General features: G+C 47.3%; 2 protein-coding genes across 6 annotated transcripts in view; both read right to left on the bottom strand.

The window, feature by feature from the left end:
* Positions 1 to 177: 177 nt before the first annotated feature.
* Positions 178 to 8,660, bottom strand: NIPAL4 (NIPA like domain containing 4). Its single transcript, XM_033073265.1, has 7 exons — positions 8,579 to 8,660; positions 6,686 to 6,934; positions 4,340 to 4,396; positions 3,262 to 3,352; positions 1,964 to 2,124; positions 1,289 to 1,872; positions 178 to 862 (listed from the first exon to the last, which is right to left on the bottom strand). Exons 1-7 carry the CDS (start codon positions 8,604 to 8,606, stop codon positions 851 to 853), a joined length of 1,182 nt encoding a protein of 393 aa, XP_032929156.1. The 5' UTR covers positions 8,607 to 8,660; the 3' UTR covers positions 178 to 850.
* Positions 8,661 to 14,803: 6,143 nt separating this feature from the next.
* The window catches only part of CYFIP2 (cytoplasmic FMR1 interacting protein 2), a 50,688-nt gene continuing 41,478 nt past the window's right edge, over positions 14,804 to 24,013 (bottom strand). For all 5 annotated transcript variants that reach the window (XM_033073537.1, XM_033073541.1, XM_033073540.1 and 2 more), the window contains 3 exons: positions 20,028 to 20,266; positions 19,457 to 19,604; positions 14,804 to 18,901 (listed from right to left, as the gene is read on the bottom strand). In XM_033073537.1, the coding sequence (XP_032929428.1) occupies positions 18,734 to 18,901; positions 19,457 to 19,604; positions 20,028 to 20,266 (555 nt within the window). In that variant the 3' untranslated portion in view covers positions 14,804 to 18,733. The remainder of the gene's footprint in view (positions 18,902 to 19,456; positions 19,605 to 20,027; positions 20,267 to 24,013) is intronic.

The raw sequence follows: 24,013 nt of genomic DNA, 5'->3' as shown, positions 1-24,013 counted from the left end.
GGAGTGAGTGACTTGGATTATTTTCTGCCACCAAAGGAGGTCGCTGCTGTTTTACTCTGCTCCAGATCCTCTTTCTGTTGTTTTCAGCTGTCCCTCAGCCTCTTTATCCTTTAGGGCTACACTACTAAGATGAAATAATGAAAAACTTTCAGATCCACCTGCAACTTTTTTTTTTTTTTGAAAAAAACCTTTATTTCCCTTTCCATATTCCAAAAAAGATAGCACTGAAATGTTATTAAAACAGGAGATTGCATTGTCCTCTCTCTCAAAGCCCCACATTGTATTTGCTCAGTGATGCTCACACCCAGGTGAGCATCTCAGAGGACAGCAGGACACCTCATGGGGCTCAAAGAATTTGGGGGGTTTTCCAAGGTCAAGATATTTCCTGAGGAAAAAAATACTTGCTATTTACAGCCATTTGGTCTTTCAGACTGAAAAAATTGTCACAAGAAACTTTGGAGACAATGGTAGAGTTTCTCTTGAGCTCCCCTGCCTTTCCTCAGGTGGAGTCTGGATCAGGCCCAGCAACTTCACCAGAGCTGCTCAGGAAAAAAAAACCCAAGCAAAACTCCCATAAAAATAATTAACACTGCTTCAGGGAAACTCCTGCACCTCACAAAAAAAACAAAAACTGAAAAAGATCTCTCTGTAAAAACACTTCATGGCTTGAGTCCTGCCACTGAGCCTGGTGAGCAGCTATTGCAAAATTCACTGTGTTTTGCCCATATTCACCAATATTCTTGTCCCCTTATTAGCAGAGCAAGTGATTAAACACGGATGAGCAGTCTGAATAGCAGCGTTCAGTCCTGGTCTCTCACCTCCTCTTGAGACGCTGGTGTGTATTTAGAGTTCATGCAAGTGTCTGGAAAGGAAACAAAAAAAGACAAAAACCACTAATCAATGATCCATCAAGGCCTGGAAACAAAGACATCAATGGCCACCCGGGGGAAGGAGTGAAGGGTAAACATCAGCTGTGCCAAGAATAAGAGATGGGAAGGGGCCTCAGAGAGGAGCTTTGTTTCAGCACTATCACATTTCTAGAGGATTTTTGTTTCCAGTGGCTGCATGCATTAGGGCCCAGAGAGGATTGAACACACCCTGTGCTGCCACACCATGACAGAGATCCCATCCAAAAGCCTGGAGAAAGATTTGACTTTGGAAAAGACACAGTTTGTTTAATTTTCTCCTTTTCCATTTTAAAATATTCCCCTGGCACCTGGAATATTGACATCACCCACCCAACCCCCAGTCCCCTGCAGGTAACACCCTAAGAGCAGAGCACAAATACTTTGGGTTTATCCTCTGGGGCAATGCTGGAGTTGTCCACTTCTATCAGGATGTTCTTGTCATCTCTGGTCTCCGGCACTGGCTGCTCATTCTGAAGGACTTGGGGTAAATTCCCTAAACTGACATCCATGTCTTTGAAAGCATGGAGTAAAAACACCCCCAAAATGATGGTGAGGAAGCCACAGACTGTCCCAATGATGTCAACCACGGTCATGGTGACCCACTCCTTGAAGAGGATGATGGAAGTGGTGATGACGATGGTGGTGAACAGCACGTAGTAGATGGGGAACACCAAAGAGGTGTTGAAAATGTCCAGAGATTTGTTGAGGTAGTTGATCTGTGTGGTGATGGATGCCACCAGCGTGATGACCAGGATCCAGGTGAGTGGGTTCTGCAGCACAGGCTGGCCAGCAAAGAAGCCCTTGATGGCAATCCCCAGGCCCTTGACGGAGGACACGGAGAAGGCGCCGATGACCGAGCAGATGGTGAGGTAGACAAGGATGTTGCTCTGGCCGTACCGGGGCGCGAGGTAGAAGATCAGGAGGAGGCAGAGAGCCAGGAGGATGGCACCATAAGCCAGGAAACCTGCAGGAGGGAGAGAAGAACTCACAACTCCAGCAGTGGGCAGAGGTTTGCACTGCCCACCCCGAGAGGGAAAACGCGGCTGGCTGCGTACCTGGCTCCTTCAGCTTGGAAGTCATTTCCTCCAGAGTGGTGACCTCCTCATCCTCTGGAGCGTGGATGACCATCACAGTGCTGCCCACCAGGCTCAGCAGGCAGCCCAGCTTCCCCAGCAGGTTGAGTCGTTCTCCAAGCAAATAGGAGGAGAGAATGGCACTGCATGGGACAGAAAAACATCAGCCGGTGCTTTGCGCTCCTTTAGAGAAGGAACAGCAGCTCTAAGGAAGTTAGGAATGCTTCCATGTGATACAAGGACACAGTTCAGTGTAAATTAGTTGGATTCCAGTGGGTTAATACCCAATCACATGGCATCTATCACAGCTGAACCTGCAGGGGTGCAGGTGTGACCTGTACATCACAGCTCTTGTGTCAGCAAGGTGCAAAAATGCTGAATGTTTTAGCACATACTCAGAAATACTTTTTCAGGGCAGGCAGAATCATTCAGGAGCTGCTAGGCATTATGAAGCTTTTAGTGCTCAAGAAAATTACTTCAAGGGCCAGTGTAACACAGAAAAAGCCTGAACCTAACAACAAAAAAGCTATGTTAATTTTAACTAAATCATCAGACCTATTAAGCCTCAGAGAAACTCTGAAAGTACTGGGGCTACAGATATATCTGCAAAAATATCTAGTCCAAAAAAAAACCTGGGGCAAGACACCAAAGCAGTCCTAACTCTTAGTTTGCTTATGCATTTCATAATCCAGCCTTTCTAAAAAACCCTAAGTAACCAAAGCCTTGTACTTTGGTAGGAATCCCCTTATTTTTTAATCTCCTTTTATTTAAAAATGAAGAACTAAAATAGGGTTTCAGCCCTTTTGGGAACAGCCAACAGCATGAGAGGATCCTAAAAACTTATAAAATAAAAGGCAGGTGAAAGGCAGTTTGAAAACAAGCCTGGTATTTTTTACCCCTTTAAATTTTTAGTACTCTTGATTACAAAAACAAAACGAAACAAAACAAACATTCAAACCCCACCAATCCTGAATAGTTAAAGAGCTGAAATAAGGAATGAAGTAATGCAGATATTTGCAATAATTTAACCTGCAGTGTATGTGGCTGCTCTTCACATCCAGCATTTCCAGAAGGGCAAGCTACTTAATTCAATTCTTCCCAAATGATCTCCCAAAAGGACAACAACTCTTATAGTGTTTCTTAGAAAACACTGAAACTTTTTTTCCTTTGGGTAGAATAAATCATATTAGTATCCCTTCAAGTCTATTTTTACAAGTCAAACAGGCAAACAAGAAAAAAAAAAAAAAGGGCAAATTGCAAATTGTGGACACAAAAATCACCTTATGAGCACACTCAGAGCCCCCAGAGGCGTGACAATAGTTGCAGGAGCAAAGGCATAGGCAGCGAAGTTGGCAGCTTCCCCTCCACCCACTAAACAAACACAAGAAAAATAAATACCAGTGAGTTACAGAGAACTTTGTTTTCTCTTGGGGGTTTGCAAACCAGCACGATGTCACTCGGGTGGGTTTTATGCTGGGGATTTCATCCTGCTGCTAAACAGGGGCAGATAGTGAGTGAAAATTCTATTTGAAATTAAAAGAGGCAGCCCTGGAGAAGGGAACCCCTCCCTGGGAAGGGCTGGGGGTGCCAGGGCTTGGCCAGGTCAGGGCTGCCCCAGGTGGGCTCATGAATGAACCCCCAGTCCAGGGAGGGAGGGAGGGGGTCCCAGCACTGGGGATGCACAGCACAGCAGAGCACAGCACAGCAGGATGCTGCCTGTCCCCTCCACACCGTGTCCTTGGGGCTGTGGGGTCCCTCTCTGGCTGTCCCTGAGCACTGAGGGCTCTGCTGGCTCACAGCACTGTGACTCTGGGGCACCTTGGGCTGCAGCTGCCACTCAGAGCCAGAAAACAGGGTTCTGGAACACCCTGCTGCAAAATCTTCTGTTCTCCGTGCAGCTTTGAGTCCAATTTAATGAGATACTGTAGTGCTGTAGCAGAAAATAAAGGTTTCAAGTCTTATTTTAAGGGAAAGGAAGTTTTTTCAAGGAAGGAGGTGCCAACACCTCTTTGTTATCTCCCTGTGCTGCAGCAGGAAACCTTCCCGGAGCCCCCAGGCACTCAGGGGAGGCTGTTTGCCCTGTGCCTGGTACACAGGCAGCCCTGCCAGCTGCTCTATTAAAACCTGGCTTTTCACGCTTTTGATCAGGTAAAACTGAGCTAGCAGGTCCTGCCAGTCCTGCAGGAGGATGGAGAGGGAGATCCTGCCTGGATCACTGCCTCTCCTCTGCCTGAGGAACCTCTGCTGAGGATGGGGAACTCAAAACAGGCTTTAAGCACGATGATCAATTTGTTCCACACCTCATCCACAGGGACAGACCCTGGAAAAGCTGCAAACAGGGAATCAGCTCCTACTTACTGGTTAACAAGCCAGCCCACCAGAGCCAGTCCTTTAGGTAGCCATGGCCTCCATCTCCTGGGGAAGAAAAGCACATGCAGGAGTTAACAACCATATTCTTCAGAGCAAGAGATGAGAATGTCCCTTTGAAGAGGGATAAATTGCAAGGGAAGAGTGTGACAAAGAACAGGGAAGAATGGACTGTGTTGGGAGCTAATCCAGCTCTGGTCCTAACCCACAGGCTGTTGGACATGAGGAGCTTGAGCCTGCTGACATGGTGAACCCTGATTTTGCTGGGTCAGGGAGAGCCCATGTTTTTGATGAATCTGACCTGACTGGAGCTGTCAGTAACAGCAGTGTTTGGCTTGCCTTGGAGAAAAATGATGTGCTCACTTAGCAGGGGTGACACACTGAGACTGAGAGATTACAGGGCAAGGGGCAAGGCAGAGTTGAATAGCAAGACTACAGGACACAGGGAAAAATCTGCTAGAGTTCAGTCTCTTCTGGTTCCTCAACAACTCCATAAATGCTGAAGTTCAAATGTTATGCTCTGGTATTCCTCAGAAAATGCTGGTTTATTTGTTTTAGGGTCTTTTTGCTTGGCCAGGGTTTTTCCCAAGAACTCTCTGTCAGCTACAATTTTCTGTCATTAATCTCTAATTCCTTTCAGAATGTGAAACATTCTGAAAAATAGGGAGGGGTTTGCTCTTGTGTTACTCGCTTGGCTCTGCTGTGGGAAGAGCTCACGGAGGGAAGGGCAATACTGATATTCCACTGTGCAAATATAATATCAAAAAGCAAATCCATCTGTGTCCAGCAGCTGCATGTGGCAGTGACAGAGGATGGAGATGGACCTGAGACTGCCCAGTGGCTCAGCTGCTGCTGGCAGCTTTGCTGCTGTCTCTGGACAGACACTGCAGCATTTTGTGCCTCTGTGCTCCCATATGGGCACAGAGTAAAATGGGGAGGGTGATATTTACTTCCTCTGAAAGATTATTTAAGAACTGTTCCCAGGCCAGAATTGGGAAGCTGCAGTATTTTAATTACCACTGCTCTGTTTTGCAGTTATGCAAGTAGGTCAGCTTCCAGGTAGGACCTACCCTGCTGCTGGAGCATGTTTGCAATGCTGATGGGATGTGTCCAATTCCACAGTGCAATTCTGCTCCAGGCAGTGCTGCTCCACCACTGCCCATCCATAAACATACGTGTGTGTACACAAAAACACACACCTTGCCCTGAGAGCTGCTGCTAGAGGAAAGTTATCTGCAGGTTGTTGTGCAACACAGCTCCAAAGGATCCCTTCTGAAACCACAGAGTTCCCACAGAGCCAGCCTGTCCTGAATCCTCACAGGGCTCCTGCAATCCTGTATCCTCACAGGGCTCCTGCAATCCTGTATCCTCACAGGGCTCCTGCAATCCCTGCATCCATACAGGGCTCCTGCAATCCCTGCATCACACAGGGCTCCTGCAATCCCTGCATCCATACAGGGCTCCTGCAATCCCTGCATCACACAGGGCTCCTGCAATCCCTGCATCCTCACAGGGCTCCTGCAATCCCTGCATCCACACAGTGCTCCTGCAATCCCTGCATCCACACAGGGCTCCTGCAATCCTGCATTTTCACAGGGCTCCTGCAATCCTTGCATCCACACAGAGCTCCTGCAATCCTGCATCCTCACAGGGCTCCTGCAATCCCTGCATCCACACAGGTCTCCTGCAATCCCTGCATCCACACAGGGCTCCTGCAATCCCTGCATCCACACAGAGCTCCTGCAATCCCTGCATCCTCACAGGGCTCCTGCAATCCCTGCATCCTCACAGGGCTCCTGCAATCCCTGCATCCTCACAGGGCTCCTGCAATCCCTGCATCTTCATCTCGGTGGTAAAGCTGCCTGGTGCAAGAGCCACAGTGGGGTCAGGGTTGTGCTGCCCTGCTCAGGGCTGGGGCACAGCCCTGAGCTGTGGCTTTGTGCAAAGAAACCCATTTCAAAGAGCTTTTAGCACTCTGCTTCCTCCTGGCCTCCCACACTCCTGAGCGATGGACATGCATTGTTCTGCTGTGGGGGCAGTGGGATCTCACAGGACATCACCCCTATTTGTGCTGCCAGGCAGGGGAACAGCTCTTCCAGGGCAGGACTCTGTAAATAAACTCCTTTCCAACACAGACACTGTAAATGAACTCCTTTCCAATGCCAGGCCAGCACTGCTGTCTGGGTCTCACACACAAAGATGCATCCACAAAAGCTCTTATTTACATTGCTGATGGAAGACTGACTGTACCAAAGGGGTTCCCTTGCTGAAATTTGGACTGTGTGTGTAGTCCTGGAAACTGTGGTGCCTCCCCTCCTGCCCCCAGGAGAGCCTCACCTGCCCTGGTGCCTCCCTTCTCCACCAGCCGGAGCAGCCCCTTTTTCTTGAGGATGACGCTGCTCCCGATGAGGAAGCTGGAGAAGACAGCCAAGCCCAGGCCGATGTAGAATCCATAATTGTTTTCCAGCCGAGTTATCCAGGAGCTATCTGAAGTCCCATTGTCCTGGATGGGGTCAGATGGGACAGCACTGCTGATCACTTGGCACACCACCCGGTGGGAAAGGCACGAAAGGGTGATCAGAGACCCTTGGAGATAAAAAGCAAATTACTGACATGACCACCAGCAGCGTCCCTGCTCCCTTAGGCCTGTTCAGGTGTCCCCCTGCACAGCCACCCCTGCTGTCACCCCAACAACACCCACAGATGTCCAAAGCTCAGGTCACCTCTTTACTCCCATGTGGAAATGGCAGGGTGCTGTCTGACAGATTTATAACCTGCAGTTCAAACATCTCTTTGACACTGAATCAGTCTGCATACTGAGCTGGCAGGCCACAGGCATCTCTAAAAAATAATGTGCATTTCCAAATATATATGCCAGAGTATCTCCATCAAACTGCAACGTTATGGGGTTGAATTAGGCCTTATCAACACTTAACCCTGTTGATCCAAAGGCTTTGGTGCTTTCCAGCCAGCTAATCCTCACACCTGCCAGCTCATCTGCAATTGTAACTTCGGGTTTTATGTGGAGTGATGCCAACACTGAAGCTGTGCATCTGTTCCTACTCTGAGTCCTAAGACAACATCAGATCCATCTTGGACAATTCATTTCCTCTACTGTTTAATGGTTTTATTCTACCTATTTACAGAGTGCCTGAGCGCTCCTAAAGCAAACCCAGTCCTGCCAGTGTGGAAGGACTGGGGGCAGGCCCAGGTTCTGCAGCCCTGTGGCTCTGGCCAAGGTGTGCTGCTGTGTGGGGGTGGGAAAACTGCTGAGTTTCTTCTTCCCCTGACACTCCCACCACACCCAGCACATCTTTTACTGCAATCTTTACTCCAAGTGTAGTAGATACACGGTGTGACTGAGACCATGAGGAACAGAGCAGCCAGGTGGAGTACAAAAGCCTCTTTGTAGTAAAAGACTTCAAGTTTTTTTTTTTTTTTGCCTGAACTCACATAGGAATTATAGAGCAAGAATTTGTAAGGAATGGCTGTGTCAGGAGCCTGGGCATGGGCCCCACATTTTTCCTGAACCAGGAGCCTGGCTTAGATCTTACACAGCTGCAATCCCTGGCTCCAGCACACACAGCTGAGCCTTTGGATCTGAGCTGGCTATAAACGTTGTTCTAAAGGAAAAAAATACCAGTGACTTTCTAGATGAGTTTCCAAAGGTTCCTTATTAACATTTTTTTTTTCCTACTAGGAAAAATATTTTTGATCGTGGAAATATTTCCTGGGGCACAAGGGAGGGAACTTGATTCCTTGGCTGGGTGGAAAGCTCCACAAGGTACTACCGGGCACAGGCAAAAGGCAGCGGCATTAGGTGATTAAATAATTCTTAAATGAAAAAAAAAAACCCCAATCCTGCCTTCTCTGCGCACTCCAGGGCAGGCAGAGCGTGCCGCCGGCTGTTGAAGTTTCCCCATTCCTATACAGACCTCAAAAAAAAGGCAGGAAAAGCCCCGAGCAGAGCAGTGACAGAGCCAGCCCCAAAGCCGGGGGATGAACCGGGGGCAGCGGCGGGCACGGAGCGGCCGCGCTGGCCCGGACCGGCCCGAACCGGCCCGTTCGGGTCTCGGACCCGGCCCGGACCTGCCTCCGACCTGGCCCGTTCGGGTCCTGGACCTGGCTCCCTCGTGTCCCGGACCTGGCTCGCTCTTGTCCCGTTCCTGGCCCGCTCCTGTCCCGGCCCGGCCCGCTCGTGGCCCGGCCCTGGCCCGGCTCTGCACCCACCGTTGCCGCAGCTGCTGTTGGTCTCCATCGGCTCCGTTGCCGTCGTTCCGCGGCCGCTCAGCGCATCCCAGGCCGAGGGCAGGGCCGGGCACACCTGAGCTCCTCCTCCGGGCCGGGCCGGGCCAGCCCCTCGCTGGGCTGGGAGTGCTGGCAGTGACCGGGCGAGGCTTGCACCGTGCCCTGGGATAGGCCCTGCACCCCAGCTCTTGTCCCCATCCTCACAGCCTTTATCCCCCTCCTCCCAGCCCTGTCCCCATCCTCTCAATCCTTGTCCCCATCTTCCCAGCCTTTATCCCCATCTTCCCAGCTCTTGTACCCATCCTCTCAATCCTTGTTCCTATCCTCCCAGCCTTTATCGCCATCCTCCCTGCCCTTGTCCCCCTCTCAATCCTTGTCCCCATCCTCCCAACCCTGTCCCTATCCTCTTAATCCTTGTCCCCATCCTCCCAGTCTTTATCCCCATCTTCCCAGACCGTGTTCCCATCCTTCCAGCCTTTATCCCCATCCTCCCTGCTCTTGTCCCCCTCTCAATCCTTGCCCTCATCCTCCCAGCCCGTGTCCCCATCCTCTCAATCCTTGTCCCCATCCTTCCAACCCTTACCTCCATCCTCCCAGCCCTTATCCCCATCCTCCCAGCCTTTATCCCCATCCTCCCAACCCGTGTCCCCATCCTCTCAATCCTTGTCCCCCTCGTCTCAATCCTTGTCCCCATCTTCCCAGCCCTTGTCCCATCCCTGTCCCCGCCTGCCCGGTGCCATCCCCGCGGTTCCCCCCTGGCACAGAGGGGCTGTGCCGCAGGGTTTCTCCTCTGGAGGGTGTTTTCCTTGCTGGAGAAGGGCTGGGGCAGCAGGAGATGTGTGCCCAGGGTTAGGGGAGCCTGGTGTGTGCGCTGAGGGGTTGTGCAAAGCTTGGGGATGAACACAGGTGTGGTGGAAATAGAGATTAAAGGTGAACGAGAGAAATGTGAGTGGCAATGCCAGGTTAATGGCTGGTTAATGAGCTTAGAGGTATTTTCCAGCTTTTTTGGCTGAACGATATATGAAGGGTATAAAGTTGTTAGGGAGCATCCAAAGGAGGGCCACAAAGATTGGGAAGGGTGTGGAGGAGAAGCCATGTGAAGAGCAGCTGAGGCCACTTGGTTTGCTCAGACCGGAGAAGAGCAATCTCCACCAGCTCCCCCTCCCAGGGCAGCCAAAGCCTCCCTTGCTGATCCTGGTGAATGTGTCAGACTGTGTGGCACACCAGTTTTGCCTTCACCCCCATCCTCCTCTGCCTCCCATCCTGCATTTGTGCTCAGTTTTGGCTGTGTGTGCACACAAACCTATTGCTGATAGAAAAGTCCTTTCATTGACATTAGCCAGGTTCTGCAGCTGGTCAACAGAGATAAGTAAAACCAACAGTGAAACAAAAGCTTTGCTGCAGCAAGCCCACATTTATAGGTAGAAAGGATCCCTGTCACAAGGCAATATAAAGATATAAATTTGCAGGATCTGAACATGTCTGAAAAATTGCCTTTTTTTCCCCCATAAAATAAATTGCCTGTTACTACAGGAATTGCTCTCAGACCATCAGGCTGCAGCATTGCTAACACCTCATGACTCCTTCATTCAGTGCCTGATCCTATCTCTGAGCAACTGTTTTCTCCAGCAAATGTAATGCTCAAGTGCTTTGTGAGTCATTTGATTTTAATCAAGTCTGTTCATCCATCACAGTCCTGTGGGTCACTGCCTGGGAGAGGCTGTGCCAGCCAAATCCCACGTCCTCCCCTTTACTACAGGGCACTTGATAATCAATCCAAATCATATGGCAGCAGGTTTTGAAGTAGGAAATGAAACATGTGCTAATTTATCACTGTTCTGGGAGCAACTTCTGCTGCTGTTATTTATTATGCTACCAAAAGGGACAAGACCCAGGGCAAGATGATGATGGTGGAATTTGGCCTCTGTTTAGTAAATTTACAGGCTGATGCTGGTTAGGATCTATTCATGCAGTGTGTGAATACAGGGCTGGTTGTTGAAAACCACTCTGTTGGTGAAGTGGGACAAGTATTTGCTGTTTGCAGCGCTGACTGCCTGTGCTGGCTGGGAAATTCGTGTCCCCTGTCCCCTCACAGGCTGCTCTGCCTGTTCACCCTGGTGCTTGGGGCTCTCCCCTTTGCTGGACTTTTTCCAACACCCTGAGGTTTTGCTCATAGCTGAGGAGGCCTAATTGTGGTGTGGCTGTTGGCAATTAAACTGTGTCCAAAACAATTTCCAAGCTTTTTCAGATGAGTGTTGTTGGCATCTGTGCTCTCTGTGCACAAAGAGGTGTGAAGGAGGCAGCTAATTTCTATGGAAGAGATCTGGGGTTAAAATAATCCTTTTGGTCACGGTGCAGCTTCATGCATTAGTGCCACAGCATGGTGCAGGCAAAAGAAAAAGGCACTTTGAGGCACATCTTTACCTTCCCCTGTCAGCTTGATTTCCAAAAGGAAAAGGGAAAAGGAAAAGGGAAAAGGAAAAGGGAAAGCAAAAAGGAATAGGAAAAAGGAAAAGGAAAAGGGAAAAGGAAAAAGGAAAAGGCTGATGTGTATTTCATCCCCAAGATAAATCTGAGTCTTTGGGGCACTTCTGCCAGATTTGACAAGGGGTGAGACCTCCAGAAGAAGCCATTCTTTTGGAAGTTCTGGGAAGAGAGACAAGATGAGCAAAAGGTCCCCAAAAGGAGGGGACACTGCAGTGTGAGCTGGCTCTATCAGACACTGGGGAAGGAGCCTGGGTGACACCACAGAGGGAGAAGCTTCAGTGATTTTGAAATCAGCCATGGATAAAAGTGTGTCACGTATTTCCTTCTTTCTGGCACAGGGACTGCGGGGGGTGCAGTCTGTAAAATCACGAAGTCACAGGAGTTGCAGTTGATGGATTTAGCAAGGCTGTGTATGGCAATATGGGAGTGAAGAGCAGGTAGGGTTGGCCTGGAGCTTTCTGTGCTTAGTCAAGGGCAAGTTGAGACTGATAACAATAAAGCAGGGATGCAGCCAATGCCTCTTTTATTGCTTCATATCCTCATTTTAATGGGAAGGCTGTAATTAAGGGAATTTAGCTCCAAGCTATGACCTCACGGGCTGATACTCTCATCAGATGCTGCATTAAAAATAACTCATCAGGAATCAGGGAGTCTTCCTCAGGAGCTCATCTTTTAACAATGCAGTTCCTCCTGAAATACTGGCTTCCAGGCCAAAACCTTGACTGGAATCCAGGGGGCAGAACAAGGCAGCTTTGCATGCAAATAACCTCTCCAGCAACATCAAAAGGCTCTTCTTTCCCCTGCTCTCCTCTGCTCATCTCTTCTGTTCTGGAAAAATTGATGGAAAACTACTGAAAACCAATTGTCCTCTGTTAAAAATAATGGTGGAAGTATCCTGCTAACAGGTGATGGAAACTTTTGCCTTTTGATGTCTGCTAGGCATGGTTTCTGTGGAAAGTTTCTGAACAGCTTTTTAATACTCTGCTCTGGCTTTGTATCATTTTAGAGCTCCAAGGAGCTGTTTTCTGCTTTAAAGAGAGGGTGAACCCTTTGTCTGGCAATGGTTTCATCAGGCAGGGGTTAAGGGAATTAGCTGGTGTTGGATGATTTCAGCACTACATGAAAGGATGCCCAAAGCTTGAAAGATTGAACTTTGATGAGCAGCCAGCCTTTCATTCAGCCTATCTCACGGTAACTGTGTGCTGTGGCTGTCATTTGGTGCCACCAGAGTTTGGGCAGCACCAACAGAGACAGTTCCAAGCCTGCCACACCCACGGTGGGTTCCAGCCCTTGCAGTCCTGCCCTCCCCATGCAGTGCAGGCACCTGTGGGTCTGTGCTGAGTGCTGAGTGATCCTGGGTGATGGGGCCATAAAACACCAAAATCCTGGCTCCTTTCTCCCAGGGTTGTACTTAGCAACCAATTTCACGATTATAAGCCGCACCATTTTGACTAAAATTTTGGTCCGAAACCAAAGTGTGGCTTATAATCAGGTGCGGCTAATATATGGACAAAGAACGAAAAGTTGCTGTTTTAGTTTGGAGGACAGGTGTCTGCTGAGAAAGGCAAGAACTTCTCTTTGAAATGGAGAATGTAAACCCCCTCTCTCCAAATTATTATAATTTTGAAGTCAAGGGGCTTTCAGGCAAAAATATGGGAATTAGGAATAACAGTTCTTTACTAGGGAAATTAAAATAGAAATACAGCACTACAAAGAAACAAACTCCAAACCCTGACACAGTCAGAGTACAACCTGACACCCGTCAGGCAGGGTGGTGGCAGCAGTCCCATCCCATGGTGGCTGCATCCTCCTGCAGTGACAGATGTGGCTCAGTTGGAGCAGTGCTCCTGTACAAGGTGCAGTTTCCCTCCAGAGCTCCAGTGGGGATGTGGAGAAATCCGGTTTTCCTCTGGAGTCCAGTGGAGAAAGGGGCTCCCTTAGTGTCCCAAAACCTCTGTTTTTATCTTGGTAAGAAATGTTGGGCTCTTCCCCCTGGCTGGAGCAACTCCCAATGGGATGCAGTAATTTTATCAGTCCCACAGTGGGACTCAATGGCCATTAGCAGAAAATGACTGGCTGGAGGAAGGATGGGTTGTGAAAAGATAAAGAACAATGCCCCACTTGGTTTCAATGGATGCCCATTAGCAGAATATCTGCCATTGAGATAAGGATCACTGCCCCCACCCTCACCAGATGGTGATAGAACAGACACCTTTTATCACACTCTGTATTGTAATGTGCGGCTTATACTCAGTGCGGCTTATAATCGTGAAATTACTGTACTTTATCCAGGTCACTGTGGCCCCACAAAGCCACATGCTGGTAGAGCAGGAGGGTGGGCTGGTGATGGACAGCAGTGGGTGAAGTGACACGTAATCAGCAGATCGTTTGTTTGCAGACTTCTTATCTGGAGGCGTTTGCATCAGAACTCTAAATCAAGCAAAGCTACATGTGAAAGGCACTCCTGACTTGCAGGTCACAGAAAGGGTAATTTTGTTAAGCTGTTGAAAGAATAAAATAATCATTAATGAATTGTTCTCTGCATTGGTGAAGCGACTTTCATCTGGAGATGTAAACATATTTAGGAGCATTAGGAAGAAGAAGGATGGGGGCCTGAATCTTTGATGCTGCTCCCTTAGGGTTGGGTTTTCAAAGTTCAGAGCCTTGGACCCCTGACACTCAAAGCAAGAATTGCTTCTGGCTCCAGTGAGACCATGTGAGCTCTCAGAACTTCACAGGGCTGGAGTGAGAACTGAGGTGTCCATGGCACAGCTGCTAAAATTAGTTTGAAAAAAAAAAAAAAAAAGAGAGAAATCTTGATGGGAGAAAGGATAAAACCCAAACAACCTGCCCAGGATCAGTGGCTGATGCAGGAAGAAAGTCCTGCTCTCCTCTCTGCCATTCTCTGTAGCAGAACCATGTTGAAATCAGTAAACATTGGGCAACTTTGAGCAATCAAACAGTCCTGCACAGCAGGATGTCACCCAGAGCTGCAGCACAGCCTGAGCACATTGGAAAGATCAACAGAGCTGCCTGGTCATGGTGTAAAGTTCATCTCCAATTTTATGAGAAGAATCATTGCATTTCTGTTCCTCTTAAGCTAGGAAGCTGTTCCTATGAGGAAACCTTGGGAAGATGTGAAAGGGAACCAGTGACAGTGTTTGGGCTGGAGCTGATGAGCACAGGAGTCCAACTCCCACAGATCCTACCTAATTCCTCAGCTCCCAGGAGATTCCTTGGTTCCCACTTCCAACAACCACGGCCGCTCCTTGGGTGCTTTCAACACAAAATAAGAATGGTCTCAAATGGAAATCTGGGAAAATAATAGCAAGGAGAATCTCCTGGATTTAAAAAAGTCCCCTGTGGAGTTGACAAGGCTGCAGCAATGAGAGGAAATTAGCTCCTCAGTTTAGCTTTGAGTAGAGCCTGTCAAGTTCTATTAAAAATGATTATGTGATTTTTTTCTCCCCATACCCCCTTATACTAAAACAAGTTTTGAAATGAAAAATGTGTTGTGCAAGGAAGTTCTTCTCAAAAATCTTTAACTTTTTGATAGGAAAATATGCCTGTTTTGGTGTTGGCCACAAAGCCTCATATTTTTCTCCTTTGGATTTTACAAAAGCTTGACATTTTTATCAAATTAACTTTTTTTTTGGTGCAAGGTACAATTGAAACCTCTCCCCAAATAACAGTTATCACAATGATGATGACACCACAAGGTAAATTCTGCCCATTTCATGAATGAGCCCAATTTTTATTTCTCTTCATCACAAAAGTCATCCCACATTTGTTGTACACATTGTTGGTTGCTGTGTTACGGGACATATCACCAGGTATCAGATGCTTTACTCTTGCAGAAGCACTTCTAATGGAGATGGAAGCTTCTGTTGGCTGAATTTTAGAACAACAGCAAAAAATAATAATACAAAACAAAAATATCATCTTCGGCTGCATAGCAAATATGGATCAAAAATTTAACACTGTATCAGATCACAAGCGTAAATATACCTCACCATAAATAAAATTCATTGTACAAAATAACTCAAGCAGCTTTTCATACAAATATGGTACATTTGACAACAGTTTTTGAGAATATTTTCTTGGTTTTTTTACACCTTTGATTCTTTTCTCTTTTGTTCTCCAATACACATGAACCTACTGGACTGGAGTAATGCAGGAGGAAAAGGAATAATGTTGTTCAATGCTACTAAGTGCTGTCAGAGTTTAAAAGGAAAACCACTGAAGTGCTGAATTTGATCTAGTTTGCTTCCCCTTTTTATTGTAGCATTGCAAGTCAAGTGTAGCATCATCCCAGAAAAGCATGTGCACTTCCAAGAGTCACATTTTGTAATGGCAAAGCCAGAGGGAACATTAAAATAACCCAGTCTGACTTCATTCCTGACACAGGCCATCCTTTCTCCCCCTGTAATTCCTGCGTGGAGCCAACAACTTTTCTTTGGAGCAGACATTCCAAGGGGTGGCTGGGGAGTGCTGGGAGTTTGCAGACTACTTCAGCATAGGCAGGAAAATACAGGTATGTTTATACAGGTATAAAAGCAAGTCCATTGTCAGTGGGAGGATTCAGACAGGGGTCAACAATTCCCTAAGAAAACAATATTAGAAATCTGCAGATTATAAAAGACTGAAAAATACAGGACTGAAGCACATCTGCAAGGCAGACTCCCAAACTGGCAGAAAGTTTGCAGGTGTGGGGAATGTGCCTGACCTCCTGGCAATCTGTTACTATTTAGCCCTACTCTTACACATTTGCTCCCTATTTCCATTAACAATTATGACATTTAAAAAAGCATGGGAGGAAAAAAAATCCATTTTCAGGGAGTTGTTTGAAGACTCAAGCCTGGACCTTTCTCATACACAGACAAGGAGGGTGAGAAAACTGAAGCTAAGGAGTATCTTAACCCTTGAGATAATCAAAGGACAGTAACATCAAATCCCAGAAATTTAGACTGTGATTATTACTAGCTGATACCTCATTCTACTTGAGCAACAAGGCAAAAGACCTGCATACATTCTACAGTCAAAACACTTTACATTTTGTTCATGCACTTTGACATTTTGCTCAAAACATTTAATCCCTTGGAACCTGGAGGGATTTCACATTTTTGCTAGCAAATCTGAGGGCAACAAATAGATTTCAACCACCTGTTCTTTCAAATACAGCCTGCACAGGTGGAACAACTTTCCAGTGCAACTGTGTTTTGCAGGGTTTCAGGGAATTATGGCAAAACTACAGAAAAGAATGCAAAGAGATTTACAGATTATTAGGTGAAATATCTCATGACTCACTCCAGACCTAAACTGATGAAAACAGGGATTTAAATTCACCTTACTATATCCCATTTTGTCTAGGTAGCTGAGACTGGGCCATTTGGTACAGTCCATCCTTTTATAGCAACTTCTTGTTCATGCTGGTTTCCAAGAAGATTCCAGCATTCCATAGCTTGTCACTTAATTTGTGCTGTGCCTAGAGGTGGCTCTGAAAGCCAGACAGGGACTTGTGCCAACTATTCAGCAAGACTTTCATACCAAAATAACAAGCACTTACTATTTAGGTCAGGAAAAATAGGATCTTGGTCGGATCTATCTTCCTTGCATCTTGTTTTCCACAAAAAATAAAGTGCTTGATTCTTCTCTTCCCTTTAAAAATATATATCTCTAGATATCCTCACTCCAGTAGTGTAGAAGTGTTGGAACATGATGGAATGCCAGAAGTGACATCCTTAGTGGAAGAGTAAGGAGAGAGCAAGCCCCAGATGCTCTTTTGCTGCTCTTCCTCATGACATGGAGGAAAGAACTTGCCTTGCTGGGCTGGGTCCTTCCCTGCCACTCCAAGATTTCAGCCAGACTTCCTGAGATTTCATTTTACTTTCAGGTTAATGTGCTGCACAATTTCCTCCCTGCAGCTGAAAATGTCTGTCTCAGCAATTAAAGGAAATTCAAGGTGTGAAAATGTCCAGCACTTGTCACATGTGGGGTATTTATTGATTATCAAGGTGATGAGAATCTGGGAGCACAAAAAACACACCAAGATCTCCTCTTGCCAGCAGTTGTTTGCTGGCTGTTGTTTCCTAAGACAAAAACTCCAGCTGGGATATTTCTACTAATTAATTATATATTCCCTCTGAGAGAATAAGTGCCCAGGCTCTGCCTTTTTAACATCTGTAACTGCATGCAGTTTACAAGGCATGATGAAATGCATGGAACAAATATATATTATCACATCTGGATATAGCATTTATTGGCCAGGCTAGAGCTGAGGAAACACTGCCAGTGGTGAGGCTGGCATAATTTCCTCTTGGAGCACATGGTTTGATCTCCTCTCACATCAAGCACAAGCTTTTGTATCACTCCAGTGACACTACTGAGGGGAAGCAGGTTAGACCAGGAGTTATGAAATCCTCCTTGAAGCTCCACCTGAATTTGTTCTCAATATCCAGTGATCATAAGATTGGCTGAGTGGGAAAAGGAAACAGACTCCAGTGTTCTCTCTGAACATCTCTGAACTTGGAAAATCCTGGGTATTTTTAGAAGTTTATCCTATATTTTATCTTTTCTAAACAATCACATAATTTATGAGTGATGGGAAGTTTCCTAAGCCCTGCTGGTAGTCACCATTCTCTGGAGAAAGGCATTTGTTTGCTGTGCCATTAGGAATTTGTCTAAACCAAGGGAAAAGTTATCCCAGAACAGACACAGATTACACCCTGGCTCCCACCCTTGGCTGAAGAACAAAGATCCCATATGTTCAAGGTAACTATACCTGCATCCTGTCAGCACCAGTGATTATTTCCACCCAAAATAATATGTTTGAGAGCCCATTCACATGAATGCAGCCTCTTCTGTAGTCCACAGGAAATCTGGTTTAGTCCATGGAAGATATGTCTTCAGGGGAGAACCTCTGCCTTAAAATAAGTGGACATCCCATAGCATGGAAAAAGCCAGGCTGTTTTCTCTTTCCCCAGCTCTCTCAAGTGCTGAGGAGTTATCTGGTGACTGCATCACTGCTATTCTCAAACTCACATGCCAAAGGTCCCCCTACAAGCTGGAAAGGCCAAGGACACAGCAGAAGAGCACAAAGCTCACCCCAGCCTGGGTCAGGCACCCATCCACAGCCAGCCTGGCAGGGCTCCTCTGCACCCAGCACTCGATCCTCAGGGCACTGCCATGGGTAACATCCTGCCTTCATCCCTTCTTCCCCTCCAAGAGTGGGTCAGGGACTTGTGTTCAGCCCCTGCTGCTCCGTGGCTGGTGGCACAAGTCACGGGGGTGTTGATTGTCCCGGTGGGAGCGGGCTCCTGGCGCCACGGAAATCTCCCACCCAAGGCTGCAGTATGGCTTCAGAGAGATGTGTGGACTGGGTGAATCACAGGGAAAACTGGACCACTTCATGGAAGAAAAGCACATTTTGCCCACCCACCCCCACCCCCCCTCAAGTCCGAAAGCTACGAGTAAAACTGACCACAGGGATGGTACAGAGGAACATGCACTCAAACGGGGCTGAGGGGAACATGTGTCCTCATGTGCAGCCTCACTCCCTTGTCAGGCCTCACACCATCAAGTTCTCCCCTCCCAGCTGGTTTGGGCTCAGTCCCTGCTCCCTTCCCAAGCCATGCAGGCTCTGTGTCCACACTAGCAGGTGGTGGCCAGCGACTGGTGGATGGGGGGCTGGAAGCAGCGCACGTGCTCCACCGTGGAACTGTCTGTTTCCACCGACTTCATGTACTTGTTCAGGATGGCAAAGATCTCGTTGTTCAGGATCTGGTACTTCCTGATCCTGTCGGCCATCTTCTTCAAGGGCTGGAGGGATGGTGAGGGAGAGAAACAGCACATGAAGGGTCTTGTGTGACCTGAGCAGCCAGGAGCTAGCAGAGCCTGTGCCCTGCTGCTGGAAAGCTCTGCTAAGGCAAGGGAGCTCTAACACATGTTCCTGTTCCACTTAGCACCTCGCAGGGACTGGTGACTCGCTTCATTATTGGGTTTGATGACTCAAGACAGAGCATTAACAGGATCAGTGAGTGGTCCTAAGTTAACCATTCCAAAGTCTAGGCTCCCAGCTGCTTATTGACAAAGCCACCGAGATCACAGGATGGTTGCTGGAAATACTAGCTCCTCCAGTCCAGCTTCCCAACCCCAGGAAGAAGGGAAAAGCTTTGGGAGAAAAAAGATTTGATTTTTCAAGCCAATTAAAACCTTGGCCTCTCTGCTGAGACTGCAGATGGAAGCCTTACAGCAAGGGCATCCAGTAGGAATAAGATTAACACCAGGCTTTGTTGTAATTGATGAACTGGGACAAAGCAGGATAAAAGAAGTGTTGCTGGCTTGGGTCCTTTGGGACCTCACCCTTCAACTTACCACGTTTTTTATGATTTCATCCTTCCCATCCTGCCTCTGCACCTTCAGCAGGTGGTAGCAGAAGTCAAAGAGGTCAAAGCGCCGTTGCTGTCCGAGGAGAACAATGATAGAGCAACCTGCCCAGTTCAGACCATCTCCAAAGCACTGCCTGGAGGGAGGGAGGAACAGGGTGATGGGTGGGGAGAGATGACAGGATAGAGTTAGACAAGACGAGCACCATGGCACCAGGAACTTTCTTTGGTGAATTCCTAAGGAAATCAGGTTCAGCCCTGCTCCTAGAAAGTGAGTACACACCTGGAGAAAATGAACTCAGAAGGAGATAATACAGAATTACACCCAGGCCAGGCTGTGTAGGGTAAACCACAGGGTAAGAAGGGCGAGGACCTAGTGTTGGGTTGTTACCCATCAGGTAGATTGGGCATGTCCCTTTACCCTGCTCTTTCCTCCAGCTGCTCCAACACAAGCTGAGCACAACAAAGCCCTTCCCGCTCCACCTCCACAGAGGCTCCCACTGCACTGAGGGCAGCAGTGAGCACAACCAGCAGTGCCAGGGCAGGCTGGGGACACTCACTCTGCTGTGAACTCGTTGGTGCCCACGGGGATGCAGTAGACGAACTGCATGGCGCTCCAGAGGCGGTGGAACTCCACGCACTCGTCCACGTGCATGACGCCGTTGGTGGGGGGCGGCCCCCGCCAGATGGGGTCCTGCAGGTAGCTCCGGATGCGCGTCAGGATCACCTCGAACATGGAGAGCCCGCAGCACAGCCGCTCCTTGGTCAGCAGGTCCCCCTCCCGGGCGATGGCGATTTGCTGAGGACAGGGACAGCCAGGGGGACACAAGTGAGGATGAGACACACACCCACCGCATTTAACGCTGCCTGGTCGCTCCCCTGCGGTCCAACCTTACCTCTGATGGCTGCTCCCATGGCACTTCTGTCTGACCAAAAGTCTGTATTCTGTCACCATCTGTTTAAACCAGGTGGGGCAGTGATCCTTATCTCTGTGGGAGATACTCCCTGCTAATGGGCCAGCTGTTCAAACCAGGTGGGGCAGAGCTCTTTATCTTTTCCGCAACCCATCCTTCCTCCAGGAGACATCTCCTGTTAATGGCCCATTGAGTCCCACTGCACGGCTCCTAAAATTCCATCATCCCATTGGGAGATGGGGAGAAGCCAAACATTTCCTACCTAGATAAAAACTGAAATTTGAAACACCAAAGCAGCCTTTTGCCACTGGATTCCAGAGGAAAACCAGACCTTTCCACATCATCACTGGACCTTCAGAGGAAAACTGCACCTTGTACAGGAGCACTGCTCCAGCTGAGCCACATCTGTCACTGCAGGAGGATGCAGCCACCATGGGATGGGACTGCTGCCAACACCCTGCCTGACGGGTGTCAGGTTGTACTCTGACTGTGTCAGGGTTTGGGGTTTGTTCTTTGTAGTACTGTATTTCTATTTTAATTTCCCTAGTAAAGAACTGTTATTCCTAATTCCCATATCTTTGCCTGAAAGCCCCTTGATTTCAAAATTATAATAATTTGGAGGGAGGGGGTTTACATTCTCCATTTCAAAGAGAGGTTCCTGCCTTTCCTAACATACACCTGTTTTTCAAACCAGGACAATTTCCCACCAGAGAATACTCATCCCTCCAACAGGAGGCTTAAAGTTGTGCTCTGCTCTGTTTCATGTATTTTGGAGTAACTACGTACGTCACAACACCAGAGCTGAAGGCAAAGCTCTGACCAGAAATACTGATCCTTAATTCTGCTAGCATGCTGCTCTGCCCTGTTAGTGCTCCTGAGTGCTTTGTTTCATGATTTTCATTTAATGGGTTTCGTCTCATGATTTCTGCAGATTATGAAGATAAAACAGGAGAGAACAGGGACATTTTGCTTCCCAGGACATCGACATCATCTCTTCAAAATGCAGATAACCTATGGCTTTCTTGATTTCTTTTGTAGTTAAGGTTAAAAAGCTCTGAGGAAGATGAGAAGCAACTGCAAACTTTATACTGAAAAAGCTGTGGTTTATAAGAAAGCCAAATATTTTTTCCCAGATGTGGAAGCTTTGCAGGTGTGGATAATTTCTGTGACATCCCTGCTCAGATTTAGATATATAAATCTGGAATAGTTCCACTGGATGAAGTTATTTTGGCTTTTACACTAGAGGAAAATTAAAAGAGAATTAACTTCATTTCAGCTGCATTGCTCCCCAAGAGGACAAAAAAAATCGGGGGATTTAAAAGAAGCAAGCAGGACCTTCCCCCAAGCTCACAGAGTGGTGCAAGTGTGGGGTGTCTCACTGCCCTGGTATCCTCTCAGCTGTCCCATTTCCTGCTGTTCCAGGGCCAGGACTGACTTCTCTTTGCAGTGCTGCCAAAAATCACTCATGGCATGGGAGCTGGGTGCTGTCAGAGCCGTGCCCGTGGCTGTGGGAGGCTCTGGCTCTGCCATGCTCACCAGCTCAGGAGTGGCTGCACAGCAGAGCCTTTCACCCCTCCCACCACTCTGGAACAGGCACACAGAGCAAACATGACACTGACTGAGACCCTGCCTATCCCAGAGCATTTCCTGGAGCTTTAAGCAGTTTTTAAGTATTTTCTCCATTTCCAGCTGTCCCTGCAATGCCTGTAAAAATGTTATCCCAATCAGTCACAATGGGGACTCACAGCAGCTGGAACAAAGGGCAGGCACATGTCCTGGCCAGACATTAAGAACATGAATTATGCTTGGTTTACTTAGGTCATCTTCATCCCACTCTGAAAAATGCACCAATGTGCCTGCACATCCCCGCTCCTGATTATCAATTTATGCTGCAGTAACCTCAAGCATTTTAAGTTTGGCTGCTCTTGAAATTAGAAGTGTTTCAATTCTTGCTTGTGCCCCAATTTCATGGAAGTTCTGGAGAGCTCAGATCAATTAGTGTTCAACTAAGAGCAAATATCAAGGGAAAGTGTCATCATGTGTAGAAGCCACACTTGGTCTGGGATCCCTTGATTTATTAAAAGCAGGACTACAGCACACACTTGCATGTGTTTGCTCGGCAAGTAAAGGTTTATTTCATCCAGCTTTTATTTTATTCAGACACTGTCCCTCTCCTCACCTGCTCCAAGCTCTTATGGGTACAGATCTGCACACACTGGTCTATTGTGGCAAAATGAGGGCACAGTAGAAACAGAGCCATTTCAAATATAAATCAGGTGTCAGCATTCCTGTTTGCTAAAACATAATGATAAAAGGGATACTTTTGAGAACAAACCCCTCCAGTGATCTTAGTACCCAATTTCTGAAGAAATCTTAATTTAGAAAGGGATGCATCTGGCTTTTGGTGTAGGTAGTGCCACTCAGTTATGCACATTCACAGACAGAATTTGGTTCTAAAATTCATCACAGTACCTTTCTAGAGCAGATATTAACATGGGCAAAGCATCTGGGGAGCTGTTGGTCCTGTGTTCAGAGCTGCCCCAGAGTCTGGGGTCCCACTGAGTTCTAAAGTCAGCAGAGGAAGGATGCTCTCAAGGTAAACTGTGCTGACTCAAATTATTCCTTCTATCTTCAGAAGCAAAGGCTCTGATTATTTCCAGGGAAGAAACCAGACTTTTGAAAACCCCTTGCTAAATACCTTTATGGTCAGCATTAAAAGGGAGAGGATTCCTTTAATGAACCACTTTGACCCCTCTGGTTCTTTATAAATGGTCCATCAAACAGCTGCTTCTGGATTTCCAATGCAAAGTAATTATTTACAACAATCATTGGCAGTTCTCCTGCCATTGCACAAATCCAGTTCTGATTTTCCAGTTTTTGAACCTCTTTTACAGCCTGTTTACTGGTGAACTTGCCAGAACCCTACCCAAAACCTGCAAAAACCAATAGATCCCCACTACAACACACATGGGGTCACCTTTTGAGAGAGGCATCAGGCAGGCAACTTCAGCTTAGATTCTGGACAATTGCTACAAGGCATTTACACATTCTGCAGGAAAAAAATCCTGTATGGCCTGTGTCCAAAACTGCATTTCCAAAATGCATGTCCAAAACTGCAGAAAAGGAGCAAGCTTAGAAGCTATGGAGGCACCTATAGAAAGCAATTATTGTGTTCATTTTCAAAAAAAAAAATAATCTGGTACCCAACTGTACCTGTGTGATGAATATGGGAACAGTTTACAGAAAAATAACTTTTTAGTGGGGCATGAAATATCTTTTGTTTTCACTGTAACTACAGCAGAGATAAGCAACGAGTGGACTCTAATAGCAGAATTCAATGATGATTTTGCATGGAAAGAAGGAGAGATAGAAAGACCAACACAAAGACACAAAAACACAGAGGTGAATTCTTTTTCTCGAGTGTCTCCTTTAGAAGGAAGTGTCTACAGAGCAAGACAAAGTCCTCAGTTATCCAGCCAATTTCTCTGTTTTAGATGATTTCCAACGATGCAAAGTTCAAAATGTCCTTGATCCATGACAAAAAAATACAGGAACAAATACCAACCACTTTCTGCCTGCCATAGATCTGTCACCTCCTACACCAGCTGAGTGTTTGTTCCATTCCCTCATCA

This window comes from Catharus ustulatus, chromosome 15 (assembly GCF_009819885.2).
Source record: "Catharus ustulatus isolate bCatUst1 chromosome 15, bCatUst1.pri.v2, whole genome shotgun sequence".
Classification (NCBI taxonomy): Eukaryota; Metazoa; Chordata; class Aves; order Passeriformes; family Turdidae; genus Catharus; species Catharus ustulatus.
Note: the sequence above shows the minus strand (reverse complement) of the source record. Positions and strands in the feature narration are given on the sequence as shown.

Bases quoted from the DNA above. Each gene is read 5' to 3' on its own strand.
- NIPAL4 (XM_033073265.1), bottom strand. From the start codon at position 8,606: ATGGAGACCAACAGCAGCTGCGGCAACG. The intron at 6,935-8,578 runs GTGGGTGCAGAG...TTTATCTCCAAG, and splicing joins CAACAGCAGCTGCGGCAACG to GGTCTCTGATCACCCTTTCG. The intron at 2,125-3,261 runs GTGATTTTTGTG...TGTCCCATGCAG, and splicing joins GCTCTGAGTGTGCTCATAAG to TGCCATTCTCTCCTCCTATT.